General features: G+C 38.9%; 2 protein-coding genes across 3 annotated transcripts in view; one reads left to right on the forward strand and one right to left on the reverse strand.

Moving 5' to 3' along the window:
• LOC133609521 (threonine synthase-like 1) overlaps positions 1 to 15210 on the reverse strand; it is a 242160-nt gene that overhangs the window by 35320 nt on the left and 191630 nt on the right. The gene's annotated exons all lie outside the window — the stretch shown is intronic.
• The window catches only part of LOC133609518 (phosphoribosyltransferase domain-containing protein 1-like), a 29955-nt gene that overhangs the window by 9280 nt on the left and 5465 nt on the right, over positions 1 to 15210 (forward strand). Inside the window, exons 5-9 of the mRNA XM_061965139.1 lie at positions 2 to 67; positions 7619 to 7636; positions 9608 to 9690; positions 13277 to 13323; positions 13397 to 13473. Coding sequence (XP_061821123.1) covers positions 2 to 67; positions 7619 to 7636; positions 9608 to 9690; positions 13277 to 13323; positions 13397 to 13473 — 291 coding nt within the window. The remainder of the gene's footprint in view (position 1; positions 68 to 7618; positions 7637 to 9607; positions 9691 to 13276; positions 13324 to 13396; positions 13474 to 15210) is intronic.

Genomic DNA, 15210 nt, shown 5'->3' on the forward strand with positions numbered 1-15210 from the left:
GAATGACCAATCCACAGAGGACCTGCACATCATCGGCAGCCGAGATCTATCCTTTCTGCATGGAAAGGTGCGTTTGATTCCTAGAAGATAATGTAATAACTTTAATGTGTTTTACATTGTTGTATTTCATCGCATGAGGGAGCTGTGCGCTAAACATAGACGCTGCACAGCACTACATCTGGCACAATTTAATAAGACAAAACTATGACTATGTTGATTCTTTGTGTGATGGATGTTTATATATTTCTTTATGTAAGCCAGTAGTAGTTCAAACATTTTTATCACGCTGCCATGAATTGAAATTGACAACCTGATAATATGTACTATTTATTTATCTGTATGTGTCACACTTCGGGATGGGTACCTTCACATTTGAATCAATACGGTACCAATTTCCTGTACCTGGGAATCGATACCTGTACTTTACGGTACCAATTTGCCGTACTTCTGTTTGTGTTAATGCTAATTTGTTTAATAAAAAGTTAAAATTAATATACACTATATTGCCAAAAGTATTTGGCCACCTGCCTTGACTCACATACTAACTTGAAGTGCCATCCTGTTCCTAACCCATAGGGTTCAATATGATGTCGGTCCTACAGCTTCAATTCTTCTGGGAATGCTGTCCACAAGGTTGCGGAGTGTGTTTAATGGAATTTTCCACCATTCTTCCAAAAGCGCATTGGTGAGGTCACACACTGATGTTGGTCAAGAAGGCCTGGCTCTCAGTCTCCGTTCTAATTCATCCCAAAGGTGTTCTATCGGGTTCAGGTCAGGACTCTGCTACACCAGACTCTCTCATCCATGTCTTTATGGACTGGTGCACAGTCATGTTGGAAGAGGAAGGGGCCCGCCCAAAACTGTTCCCACAAGGTTGGGAGCATGGAATTGTCCAAAATGTTTTGGTATCCTGGAGCATTCAAAGTTCCTTTAACTGGAACTAAGGGGCCAAGCCCAACTCCTGAAAAATAACCCCACACCATAATTCCTCCTCCATCAAATTTCACACTCGGCACAATGCAGTCCAAAATGTAGCGTTCTCCTGGCAACCTCCAAACCCAGAATTGTCCATCAGATTGCCAGATGGAAAAGCGTGATTCATCACTCAAAAGAACGCGTCTCCACTGCTCTAGAGTCCAGTGGCGACGTGCTTTACACCACTGCATCCGACACTTTGCATTGAACTTGGTGATGTATGGCTTAGATGCAGCGGCTCGACCATGGAAACCGATTCCATGAAGCTCTCTGCGTACTGTACGTGGGCTAATTGGAAGGTCACATGAAGTTTGGAGCTCTGTAGCAACTGACTGTGCAGAAAGTCGGCAACCTCTTTGCACTACGTAAACTGACTTTGTCAGTTTACGTGGCCTACCACTGGCTGAGTTGCTGTTGTTCCCAAACCCTTCCATTTTCTTATAATGAAGCTGACAGTTGACTTTGGAATATTTAGGAGCGAGGAAATTTCACGACTGGATTTGTTGCACAGGTGGCATCCTATGACAGTTCCACGCTGGAAACCACTGACCTCCTGAGAGGGGCTCATTATTTCACAAATGTTTGCAGAAACAGTCTCCATGCCTAAGTGCTTGATTTTATACACAAGTGATTAGGACACCTGATTCTGATAATTTGGATGGGTGGCCAAATACTTTTGGCAATATAGTGTATATTTAACAGTGAACTTATAATAATAACTGTGCTTTCCAGTTGTTATATATTGATTTATCAAACTTTTAAGACTCATTTGCAAGTATTATATAGCAGGCTTTGCTTGCAGTTGCAATTCTAAGATACTAAGATTGACAGTAATGCTGTGTTGCCTAGTCAGGAAGTAGTCTTTGCCATTAAGTTGAATCTAGTCCAGGGGTTTTTAACGTTTTCCAGGTCAAGGACCCTTAAACTGATAAAGAGAAGGAACGGGGACCCCCTATTTATATATCTTGTTTGAAAGTATGATTGTATTTTGCATTAAACTGGTGCTTACGGAACCTTGTTATTGTGCAATACTAACGACATTCAAATAAAAAGTATTGCGCCGCTAATAACTAACTGGCAATTAGCGCTTTAATCGCCACCAAGCAACTAGCATGCCTATCACTTGCACGCAAATAAAAAATAAAATTGCTAGCAGGCAACTAGCACGCTAATCGCTAGCTGATGACTTATGCGCTAATTAACGCGCCAATCGCTCGCTGACAACTAGAGCACTAATTGTTAGCTATCTTAAATGCTGACATAAATATAGTAATATAAGTATTTATTCACATTAAACTACAAGACAGTGTGTTGGCTCAATATCCATGTCTGTTCAAAGACATTTACATTTGTGGAAAAATTGCAGGGGGAAATAAAAAAAAAATGTATAAAAAAAATCTGCAAAAAAATTCACGGACCCCTGCAGTAGTACCTCTGCTGAACACCTCAGGGTTGCGGACGCCCTGTTGAAGACCTCTGATCTAGTCTTTTGTTGTGCCCTAAAAAGTGTCTATACTGTAAGTCAGGGGTCCCCAACCCGTCGATCGCGATCGACCAGTCCAACTTTGGAACCCTACCGGTCCATCGCGAAAGTATTAAAACATTTTTTTTATTAGTATGACATCAGTGACACTCCCACCCGGAGAGTGAAGAACGGATTCGCAAACAGGCACGTAATTTAACCCCTGAACACGCCCGCACCCTCACCTCTCTCTCTTCAGCCCCACATCCCCTGCTCCGCGACCACATGGCATGGAGGCACACTTCACTCGCAAACGCTCATTTCATAACGTGCTCATAAATCGTCGAGATGCAACAATGCATTATGGCTGACTGTTAAAACGCATAGGACATTTTCTAGCATCTTCCTGCATGCGAGGACTTGAATTTTGGGCACCTATCAATAGATTTGCGCCCACACTTTCTGCGCAGCAATCAACCGGTTTCCTCTCTCCAGCATTGCTCTGCTGAAGGTTCCGCCACATCTTCCACAAACTCTAAGGGTTTTGTAAAGGCGAGCGGCCCATTCGGCCCGTCCGTCGGTCACAGAGCCCACCGTCGTCATCATCATCGCTCGACTGCAACAGGAAGCTAACAAGCCAAATAATAGAGTTTGTGAACATGTACGGATTTTTTGTTAATTCATATATACAAAAGTTTAAAGGGGAACATTATCACCAGACCTATGTAAGCGTCAATATATACCTTGATGTTGCAGAAAAAAGACCATATATTTTTTTAACCGATTTTCGAACTCTAAATGGGTGAATTTTGGCAAATTAAACGCCTTTCTATTATTCGCTCTCGGAGCGATAACGTCACAACGTGATGTCACATCGGGAAGCAATCCGCCATTTTCTCAAACACATTACAAACACTGAGTCAAATCAGCTCTGTTATTTTCCGTTTTTTCGACTGTTTTCCGTACCTTGGAGACATCATGCCTCGTCGGTGTGTTGTCGGAGGGTGTAACAACACGAACAGGGCGGATTCAAGTTGCACCAGTGGCCCAAAGATGCGAAAGTGGCAAGAAATTGGACGTTTGTTCCGCACACTTTACCGACGAAAGCTATGCTACGACAGAGATGGCAAGAATGTGTGGATATCCTGCGACACTCAAAGCAGATGCATTTCCAATGATAAAGTCAAAGAAATCTGCCGCCAGACCCCCATTGAATCTGCCGGAGTGTGTGAGCAATTCAGGGACAAAGGACCTCGGTAGCACGGCAAGCAATGGCGGCAGTTTGTTTCCGCAGACGAGCGAGTTAAACCCCCTGGATGTCTTGGCTCACACCGTCCCTTATGCCACCGAAGATGATCAAGAGAAGAATATCGACCCTAGCTTCCCTGGCCTGCTGACATCAACTCCAAAACTGGACAGATCAGCTTTCAGGAAAAGATAGAGGATGAGGGTATGTCTACAGAATATATTAATTGATGAAAATTGGGCTGTCTGCACTCTCAAAGTGCATGTTGTTGCCAAATGTATTTCATATGCTGTAAACCTAGTTCATAGTTGTTAGTTTCCTTTAATGCCAAACAAACACATACCAATCGTTGGTTAGAAGGCGATCACCAAATTCGTCCTCACTTTCTCCCGTGTCGCTGGCTGTCGTGTCGTTTTCGTCGGTTTCGCTTGCATACGGTTCCAACCGATATGGCTCAATAGCTTCAGTTTCTTCTTCAATTTCATTTTCGCTACCTGCCTCCACACTACAGCCATCCGTTTCAATACATGCGTAATCTGCTGAATTGCTTAAGCCGCTGAAATCCGAGTCTGAATCCGAGATAATGTCGCTATAGCTTGCTGTTCTATCCGCCATGTTTGTTTGTGTTGGCATCACTATGTGACGTCACAGGAAAATGGACGGGTGTATATAACGATGGTTAAAATCGGGCACTTTGAAGCTTTTTTTAGGGATATTGCGTGATGGGTAAAATTTTGAAAAAAACTTCGAAAAATAAATTAAGCCACTGGGAACTGATTTTTTAATGGTTTTAACCCTTCTGAAATTGTGATAATGTTCCCCTTTAAACATTGACATGTGCTAAGGCAGTAATATATGATGAAACAAGGCAGCAGCTAAAGAGGGACTTCCCTGTTTATCCACTCTTTATCACAAAAGAAAAACCCGCCAGGTGAACAGCTGATTTGACTACTTCCGGTGCTGAGGTAACCCGACTCGCGTCCCATATGTACCGAGGATGTCGTTGTGGCTTGTGCAGCCCTTTGAGACACTTGTGATTTAGGGCTATATAAATAAACATTGATTGATTGATTGATTGATATGTGACCATAGGATGAACAAATATAGTACAGCGCTAGGACTATAGTGGCCATAAACAGTTAGCTTCTACAGCAGGGGTGCTCAAAGTGCGGGCACAGGGGCCATCTCTGGCCCCTGACTCCTTTGTCATTGGCCCTATAGGCACATTACAAAATTTAAAAACACCTGCAAAAATTGGGAAAAAAGCAAGAAACATACACATTATATTATACATATACATATATGTATATATAGGTGTGTACACACAAATGTGTATATATACATATGTACATTCATATGTGTATATATACTTTTATGTATGTATACATACATATGTAACAATGTGTGTGTGTGTGTGTATATATATATATACACAGTTGACGCATTGGTAGATATTGCTTTGGTTTTTGGCTGAGACCAGGGATAATGGGCTCGAAAAGGTTGGTGACCACTGCTGTAAGTATTGTATTTATTACGCACCAGCTGTTTGATCTTAGTTGTAGTTTTCATGACCAAATTTTGAGGTTATAAACGACTTGTCCAGGGTGTACACTGTCTTCCGTCCGAGTGCAGCTGGGATAGGCTCCAGTCCCACCCGCGACCCCAAAAAAGAGACAAGCAGTAGAAAATGGATGAAATTGTCATATAAAATTGCTAATGCTAATCAGTAGCATGTCTATGACAAATCCCAATTAAAAATTTGCATCGAGCTAGCGCATTATGAAAAGTGGAGCCTTACTGTACTTTTGAGCGTTTTCTATCAGGCAAACCTGCTTTGTTGGAATGGAAAATTTTTAACGTCACTTAGAGGCAGCGCGGCTGAGTCCGCTATGCATGCTTGTTTGCCCGCAAAGTGCTTGAGCCAGCCGAGTCTGTAACCAGAGTTCATCAGCAAATGTAAAAGTACAGGATCCACTGCCATCCCTGCACTGCAAAAACTGAAATTTAAGTAAGATGAAATATGTCAAATAAGGGTGATATTTGCTTATTTTCTGTCTGATAAGATCATTCTTCTCACTAAGCAGATTTTATGTTAGAGTGTTTTACTTGTTTTAACTGTTTTGGTCCTAAATGCTGAGATTGTATAACCTATATTGAGTAAAACATGCTTGAAACTAGAATATCAAGTGTTGCAGAGCTGTGTCATCAACACTCACAAGTATAAAACTACTTTTTAAAGTAATAGTTTCTTATTTCAAGCATGAAAAAAAAATCATGATTTTGAAACAATTGTGTCTCATAATTAAAACAGATGACAGCCAAATGGACTTTGCTGTTTTATTTTCAATGAAACAATAGCAAATACGTACTCATATAGTAGTACAGTTGGCACAGTACAGTAAACTGACAGTTCATATTTAAACATTTAACATTTGACATTTCAAACAATTTTGAACAGAAATAGTTCATGCATATTCAGATAAATTCTTCCAAATTACAATAAAAAAATGTTTGGCCGGGGGCCGGGCTGTATATACGCTCACTAATTGACTGAAAGAGCACGTACTTGGCGCAATGTCATGTTATCGATGGAAAAATGCATTTTTAGACAATATGATTTGCCTGAGCGGCTCAGAGACCCTGAGAGTAACAAGCGGTTGACTTGTTGCCTTTCCATTAAGAACATTAACTTTGTTTTTAGAATATAAGTTTGCTGGTTTCAAGAAATGTAATGCCGAGCGCTTATCATTATGTCAAGATAATGGCACTAGCATTTACTTCATTTAAGAATATTTTTCAACATATTGAGCAAAGAGGTCTCATTTTTTCTTTCTACCAAGAAAAGTGCACTTGTTATTAGTGAGAATATACTTATTTTAAGGTATTTTTGGGTTCATTGAGGTTAGCTAATTTTACTTGTTTTGGAAAGCCTTGACAAGCTGAATTTTCTTGTTCTGCTGACAGATAATTTTGCTTAGTTCAAATAAAATACCCCTAATTTTTGTAATTTTTTCCCTTGTTTTTGACCTCTGACTTTTTGCAGTGTGGTCACGCTAGTTGTTGACCAGCATTGAGTTTAAATTTACTAGTTGACAAACACACCACAAGGTAGCGCTCCTATATTGAACCCCATAAGTTGGGTTGACTTGAAATTTCTCTACAAAACAGCAAAGGGTCGTTCGCTGTTTGACCACCAAATGTAGTACCGACCTAGAGTGGACTAACTGGCACATGTGTGCACAATTTGAGCAAAATTGGCTGAAAAACAGTTATTTTGTAGGATATTTGTGTTAGATGTATGCTAACAAGTCTTCCACAGCATTTTGACCGTGTTTTTCGCCCTCATTTTTGACATGACTGTGTACAAGTGTATTGTATCATATTACGCTGTAGTACAGGCGTGCATGAATCACTGACTTTATCTGTAACTGTAAGGTCAGGAATATTCTGAACATGCCTCACATGCTCAAATGAAAACCTCCCTTTGACGCCTCTTTTTTTTGTTTTGTTTTCAACAAAACTGCTTAAAAACAACATGGGGCATCATTGTCCGTTTAAAGAGAACCTTCCCCAGATGTGACAACGTGTTCCTTGGCACGTTCTCCGACCCACAAGAGCAGAACGGAACATACTCTGCGTAAAACAAATCCCAAACACACGCTCTGCAGCAGAATATGCTCATTAAATGTCCCCCCGCCATTAATTTCTCCCCTCTTGTTAAGTAACGAGGTTCAGGTGTCCTGAGTTCTCCATTATTGTCACAAAGAAGCCCACAGACCTTGCGGCCATTGAAGTGTGGCACACACGTGACAACTGATTCAGACTGTTGTTTACCTTTGGCACATTTCACAGCGTGATTGCATGCAAAATGACAGAAATTCAATTGTGACGATAATAATAATAATGTTTTCCCCTTTTTTCCCCTCATTTCCAAGAGTGTGCTCATTGTTGAGGTGAGTATATTTCCCTTCAGTGATGTTTTGTTTGAAAAAAAAAAAAAAAAAAGCTATATGTACGCTTGATACATTTAAAACAGGGGTGTCCAAAACTTTTACCACCGAGGGCCACTCACTGAAAAGTGTGAACACCCGGGGGCTATTTTGATAGTTTCAATTTTCAAAACCAATACAATATACTGTATAAATTTTTTTAACATTTAGGGTTCCCCTCAATTTCTCAGTCATAAAAATATAAAAAATAAGTCCTATGTAAAAAAATTGTTTAAAAGGAAGTTTGCTAGCAATAGATATAAATGTCCATATAAATGTATTTTATTTTTTAATGTCATACGCCCTTTTTTGTTAAAGAAAACCCAGCAAAAAGAAAAAAATATGCAACACTTATCCCCGCAAATGTTTTTAAAGTGGAATATTTAATGTGAAGTAATTGGAGCCTTGAAAAGGTCAATAGTTGATAAAAATAAAAAAAAGACTCAAAATCAATGTTGTTATGAATTATTGACCCATTCAATGCTCCAATCACTTTATATAAAAAATTCCACTATGTACCACAAATTGGTGTCGTAAAAAAAAAAGTATGACAAAAAGGGCATAAACCTAACAAACCAAAAAAACGAAGAAATAATAACACTTGTAATGGACAGATAGATCTGAAAATTATCTCGAGATTTGAGCGTTGAAAGTAAAAAAAAATCAAGTGTGACTTATTTTCAGCATTTTTATGAGTGGGTGCCCTTTTAGTCCCTGAGAATTTTAGTTGGATTTATTTTTTTTAATAAAAACTGTCGTTAAAAAAATAATAATGACTCAAAATCAATGTTGTTAACGACAGTTTTTATTTAAAAAAAAAAAAAAATCCAACTAAAATTCTCAGGGACTAAAAAACCACCCACTCATAAAAGTGCTAAAAATAAGTCACACTTTATTTTTTTTTTTACTTTTAACGCTCAAATCTCGAGGTTATATTCAGAACTATCTGTCCATTACAAGTTTTATTATTTCTTCGTTTTGTTTGTTTGTTAGGTTTATGCACTTTTTGTAATTTTTTTTTTTACGGTACCAATTTGTGGTACATAGTGGAATTTTTGATATAAAGTGATTGGAGCATTGAATGGGTCAATAATTCATAACAACATTGATTTTAAATCATGATGATTTTTTGAGAAATGACAGTTTTTATAAGAAAAATCCCTCTAAAATTCTTAGGGACTCAAAAGGGCCCCACTCATAAAAGTGTTAAAAATAAAGTCACACATATTTTTTTTTTACTTTATAGCGCAAATCTCTAAGTCAACTTTAGATCGATCCGTTATAAGTTTGAATTCTTTTTATTTTTATTTTTATTTATTTTTTTATGATAATGATTAATTATTATCATTATTAATTTTTTTTAGCAATCATAGTTTTAAAGATAAAAACAAACAAGAAAACACTACAATTCCTTGGGACCCAAAAAGGCCCCACTCATAAAAGTGTTAAAAAAAAATAAGGCAGAATTTTTTAAAATTTAATTTGCTTGTTTTATGCACTTTTGTCATAGAAAACGTTGGGTTTTTTATGGAAAAAAAAACCCAAGAAAATATACAATATTTCCCCCCCAAAATATTTCAAAATGTAAAATTAGATGTAAAGTAATTGGAGCCTTAAATAGGTCAACATTTTATAACAACAATGATTTTAATTCATTAATATTTTTTGAGCACTGACAGTTTTAAGGAAAAAACTGTCAACATTTTAACATTTTCTTGTTACATTTCACCTGTATGCTCTTTTATTCCACTTCTTAATGTTTTTTTGTGACAGTATTAATAGAATTTGTCACGGGCCGTTAAAAATGTGTCTGCGGGCCACAAATGGCCCTCGGGCCACACTTTGGATACCACTGATTTAAAACATGCTATATAAAAAAATTAATGTCTGACATCCGTTTTTCCCCCACGTCGCCCTCTTGTTTCCTCCCCTAAGGCCATTGTTGACACAGGCAAGACAATGAAGGCCCTTCTGAAGCATGTGGAGACCTTTGAACCCAAGATGGTCAAGGTCGCGGGGTGAGCCGGCCTGTCTGTCGCCCATGTTTGTCCCCCCCACCACAGGAAATGCCAAGAGTGTGATGAAAGAAGATGTCCGCAGTTTCCCCTCTGTGGACTCCACTTTATTTATTTTCTGCCCAAAAGTAATGAGACGCGGGAGTCGGCACTTTGTCGGTCAATGATTACATTTGGACCGATTTGCATGCTGTGTGGAAACATGGGTCCGGTGCATACAGGCATGCTTGGATGAGTTTGATGTGGAAGAATGAGTATTGGTCCTCACGAATAGACTAAAGTTCCCACAGGTAAATAGACGAGTTTGTTACGCAGAATGTTTGGCCGCAGAAAACCAGGGCAAGTTTGGGGCGAAAACCAAAAGCTTACGAAAAGAACGGTGCACAACCCCTGCAGATAGCGCCATCAAACCACTTTATATTTTAAAGTATTATTTACTAGGAGTGCTGAAAATATTGATCACAAATTGCAATTCTAAGTCGAATCATAATTTTGCAGAATCCTTTTTTTTTTTTTATTAAATGTAATAATTTTTAATTATTATTGATACTGTTGTTTTAATTAAATATAGTTTTTCATTTTTCCCCATTTTGTATTTAATTAGTATTGTATTTGTATGTCTTCTCAATTCCCACCCTAACTATTGTAATGATGGGATTGGGTTGAAATTGGGGTTGCTCTATTTTCTTTTATCAGATTGATTAACATTCTGTGATTTTTGTAAATAAAATTTTGAAAAAGTATATTGTAAATTAAAGCTGCGAGCATCGTTGAACAGCCCCTTGCTACTTTGCTAATTCCCAATACCTTACTTACCACACACAATTTCAGGAAGGTTAATATACTAACAGCTAGCCTGTGTCAAGTACGTAGTTATCGCAATATATCATCGCCCATCAGTTTAATTTGTTTCTGATCACTTAAAGTGCAGTAATGACAGTTAGCCACCAGGCTCCGCCCACTACGAATATGCATGGTCACTTCAGAGTGTCATGTCATTACTACCAATTCTGATCAAGATCTGAAACTGTGGAGCCGTGTTATTAACCATCAGATCAAAGTTTGGCGTCATGCCACGTCCACATCTTATGGCGTAGGCAAAACATTTTCACAATTTAACATCGCCTATATGTCTAGGATCAAAATTTGGTGACTTTTCGTGCATGTTAAAATCTTTAAAAAGGCGTCAAAATGCAGAGAAGAAGAATAAGAAAAACAAGCAGTTTCAATAGGGCCCTTGCAGTGCTCTACTTCGCACACTCGAGCGCTAAAAAACATTTTTTTTAGGCCAACACTGCACGTATAAATCGTACGTTAGCAGCCAAGACCTGTTTTGAAAAGCTTGTATCATTCTTTATATAACATTAATCTACAAACCCCAAAACCAGTGAAGTTGGCACGTTGTGTAAATGGTAAATAAAAACAGAAAACAATGATTTGTAAATCCTTTTCAACCTATATTCAATTGAATAGACTGCAAAGACAAGATACTTAACGTTCGAACTGGAAAACTTTGTTATTTTTTGCAAATATTAGCTCATTTGGAATTTGATGCCTGCAACATGTTTCAAAAAAGCTGGCACAAGTGGCAAAAAAACCTGAGAAAGTTGAGGAATGCTCATCAAACACTTATTTGGAACATCCCACAGGTGAACAGGCTAATTTGGAACAGGTGGGTGCCATGATTGGGTATAAAAGCAGCTTTCATGAAATGCTCACTCATTCACAAACAAGGACGGGGCGAGGGTCACCACTTTGTGAACAAATGCGTGAGCAAATTGTCGAATAGTTTAAGAACAACATTTCTCAACCAGCTATTGAAAGGAATTTAGGGATTTCACCATCTACGGTCTGTAATATCACCAAAAGGTTCAGAGAATCTGGAGAACTCACTGCACGCAACATTAAATGCCTGTGACCTTGGATCCCTCTGGCAGAACTGCATCAAAAACCGACATCAGTGTGTAAAGGATATCACCACACAGGCTCAGGAACACTTCAGAAAACCATTGTCAGTAACTACATTTCATCGCTTCATCTGTAAGTGCAAGTTAAAACTGTACTTTGCAAAGTGAAAGCCATTTATCAACAACACCCAGAAACACAGCGGGCTTTGCTGGGCACTAGCTCATCCAAGATGGACTGATGCAAAGTGGAAAAGTGTCCTGTGGTCTAACGAGTCCACATTTCAAATAGTTTTTGGAAACTGTGGACGTCGTGTCCTCCGGACCAAAAAGGAAAAGAACCATCCGGATTGTTATAGGCGCAAAGTTCAAAAGCCAGCATCTGTGATGGTATGGGGGTGTATTAGTGCCCAAGGCATGGGTAACTTACACACCTGTGAAGGCGCCATTAATGCTGAAAGGTACATACAGGTTTTGGAGCAACATATATTGCCATCCAAGCAACGTTATAATGGTCGCCCCTGCTTATTTCAGCAAGACAATGCCAAGCTACATGTTACAACAGCGTGGCTTCATAGTAAAGAAGTGCGGGTACTAGACAGGCCTGCCTGTAGTCCAGACCTGTCTCCCATTGAAAATGTGTGGCGCATTATGAAGCCTAAAATACCACAACGGAGACCTCCGGACTGTTGAACAACTTAATGTCAGGCTTGTCACTGACAGTTTGGTTATGTTTTAGTTTTTCCTCTGTTTTATTTCCTATTTATTATTTTTGTTCAGTTTCCTGCTTGTCTACATGAGTGCTGTTTCCCCTCAGCTGCGGCTGATTGGCACCTGACCACACCTGGTGTCAATCAGCCGGCTGCTATTTAGACATGCCTTGCCCTCCAGTCAGTGCTGGAGTATTGTAAGCTGTATGCTGTGTCCTGTATGCTGTGTCCTGTATGCTGTGAGCTGTTTCCTGATTTCTGCTCCTGTTTTCTGTTTCCTGTCTCCTGGTTTGTGTTTTACCTGCATTTTGGACATTAAAACCATGTTTTCCTGTATCAAGCCTGCCGTCTCTGCATCTTGGGGTTCGTCACCAACACTTCCTGACACTTAAGCTGTACATCAAGCAAGAATGGGAAAGAATTCCACCTGAAAAGCTTCAAAAATTGGTCTCCTCAGTTCCCAAACGTTAACTGAGTGTTGTTAAAAGGAAAGGCCATGTAACACAGTGGTAAAAATGCCCCTGTGCCAACTTTTTTGCAATTTGTTGCTGCCATTAAATTCTAAGTTAATGATTATTTGCAAAAAAAAAAAAAGTTTCTCAGTTCGAACATTAAATATCTTGTCTTTGCAGTCTATTCAATTGAATACAAGTTGACAAGGATTTGCAAATCATTGTATTTCTATTGACTAACTGACTAACTTACACAAAGTACCAACTTCACTGGTTTTGGGTTTTGTAATATGAGAATCGTGTTGAATCGAAAATTGATTCTGAATGGACTTGTTGCCCCAAGAACCGGAATCAAATAGTAAGGAGCCCAAAATTCCCACCTCTAATATTTACAATTCAAAGCAGAAAAATGACGTGACCGTGTGAGTAGAATCAAGTGGAATTCAGTTCAAGAGCAATTTGTTATCTATGCCAAAAACTCAATGGAGTTTAGAATGGTGACTGTGACTTCAACTCCTTTCAGTCTGCTGGTGAAGAGAGCTGCCAACATGGATGAGAACCTGACAGACTGTAGGTGTTTACACCCACGTCTAAAAACGCTATATTTATGACAACCTAACCTCCCTTATTCTCTCGCACACAGATGTCGGATTTGAAATTCCGAACCGCTTTGTCGTCGGCTACGCTTTGGATTACAACGAGTACTTCCGCGACCTGAATGTAAGTCTTTCTGAAAGGAAGGGATGAAAGAAACCTAGCCAGGGAGGGAGGGGTTGTGAAAATAGTAAATTAAAGAGATGACCCTACCACGCCCTTACCCTGAAACCTGAACCCACCGAGCAGGTTTCTGTTTCCTGCACATGTAAACGAGCGAGCTCCAATGCCTTACAGTCATGCAGGCTAATGAAGGAGCTGTCACAATAACATTATTCCCCATCGTGCTTAAGTTAGTATGCTAACTGGCAAATAGCTCTCTGGACGGGCAAGGAACCATATTTACTAACCTTGGTGGGCGTAATCCTCACAAAAGTATTATAGCAATTTATGAAACTGTAATGATATATCATGAAAATTATTACCATCCGTTTCAAGCGAACTGTTAACATCCTAATGTTAACATGCTAATTGGCGAAGTTCATGCTTGTGTTAACTAATAACTAGCAACCATAGTGGGTGTAATCATCACAATAGTAAACAAAAAAGACAGTTTATTAGACTGACCATACGTCCTCTTTTCACCAGACATGTCCTCTTTTGCTGGGCTGTGTTTCTTAAATACCTCAAATGTCCGGCATTTTGAGTTAGGGTTGCGTTTATTTTCAATGTACGTCCAGGGTTAAGAAGGGGTTAAAAACAAAACAAATTGTTCGTGAGGGAGGGGCAGAGACAGCGAGAGAGAGAGAGAGAGAGTTATGATAAACGCGCATGCGTCGCCAGGCTCTGCTTTTTATCCATAGATTTATCAGATTTAATTTTTTATTATCTATAGCAGGGGTGTCAAAAGTGTGCCCCGGAGGCCATTTGCGGCCCACAGCTAATGTTTTAAAGGCCCACGGCACATTCTAAAAATACTATTAAAATAATCAAAAACATAACAAAAGTGAAATAAAAAAGCTTAAATTTAGAAAAAGTTGCAATGTTGACTAATAAAACAAAGCTGTTTTTTTCCCTTTCAAACTGTCATTGCTCAAAACATAATATTGAACCAAAATCAATGTTATTATGAATTGTTGACCTATCCAAAGTTCTGATTACTTTACATCAAATATTCCACTTTGAAAAATATTTTTGGTGGAAGATTTTGCATATTTTCTGTGTTTGCCATTAAAAACATAAGTAAGTAAAAATGTGTTTTTTGGACATGTACCTCAGGACTGGCTGAAGAAAGATAAACACTTAATGAATATCCTACTGGTGGCTTGTAAAAAGACCATTACTAGGAAATGGATATCCCAGGAGAGCCCAACCGCCTTTATTAATTATAAATTGGAGAAATTTACTTCATACTGGGAAAATTGGGTCAACTATGTCACGCCCCATAAACCTGACTTTAATTTTTCAAATTAGTGATCGTATGGCAAAAAAAGAAAAAAGAAAAGGGGATTACTCCCTACAAGTGTATATGTATGTATGTATATATATCCATCCATCCATTTTCTACCGCTTATTCCCTTTGGGGTCGCGGGGGGCGCTGGAGCCTATCTCAGCTACAATCGGGCGGAAGGCGGGGTACACCCTGGACAAGTCGCCACCTCAACGCAGGGCCAACACAGATAGACAGACAACATTCACACTCACATTCACACACTAGGGCCAATTTAGTGTTGCCAATCAACCTATCCCCAGGTGCATGTATATATATGTATTTATATATTTATATATATATATGTATGTGTGGGTATATATATATATATATAGGTATCTTTTTATATTTGATTTTATTTCTGATTACTATTA

Source organism: Nerophis lumbriciformis, linkage group LG07, assembly GCF_033978685.3.
Source record: "Nerophis lumbriciformis linkage group LG07, RoL_Nlum_v2.1, whole genome shotgun sequence".
In the NCBI taxonomy this organism is placed as follows: domain Eukaryota; kingdom Metazoa; phylum Chordata; class Actinopteri; order Syngnathiformes; family Syngnathidae; genus Nerophis; species Nerophis lumbriciformis.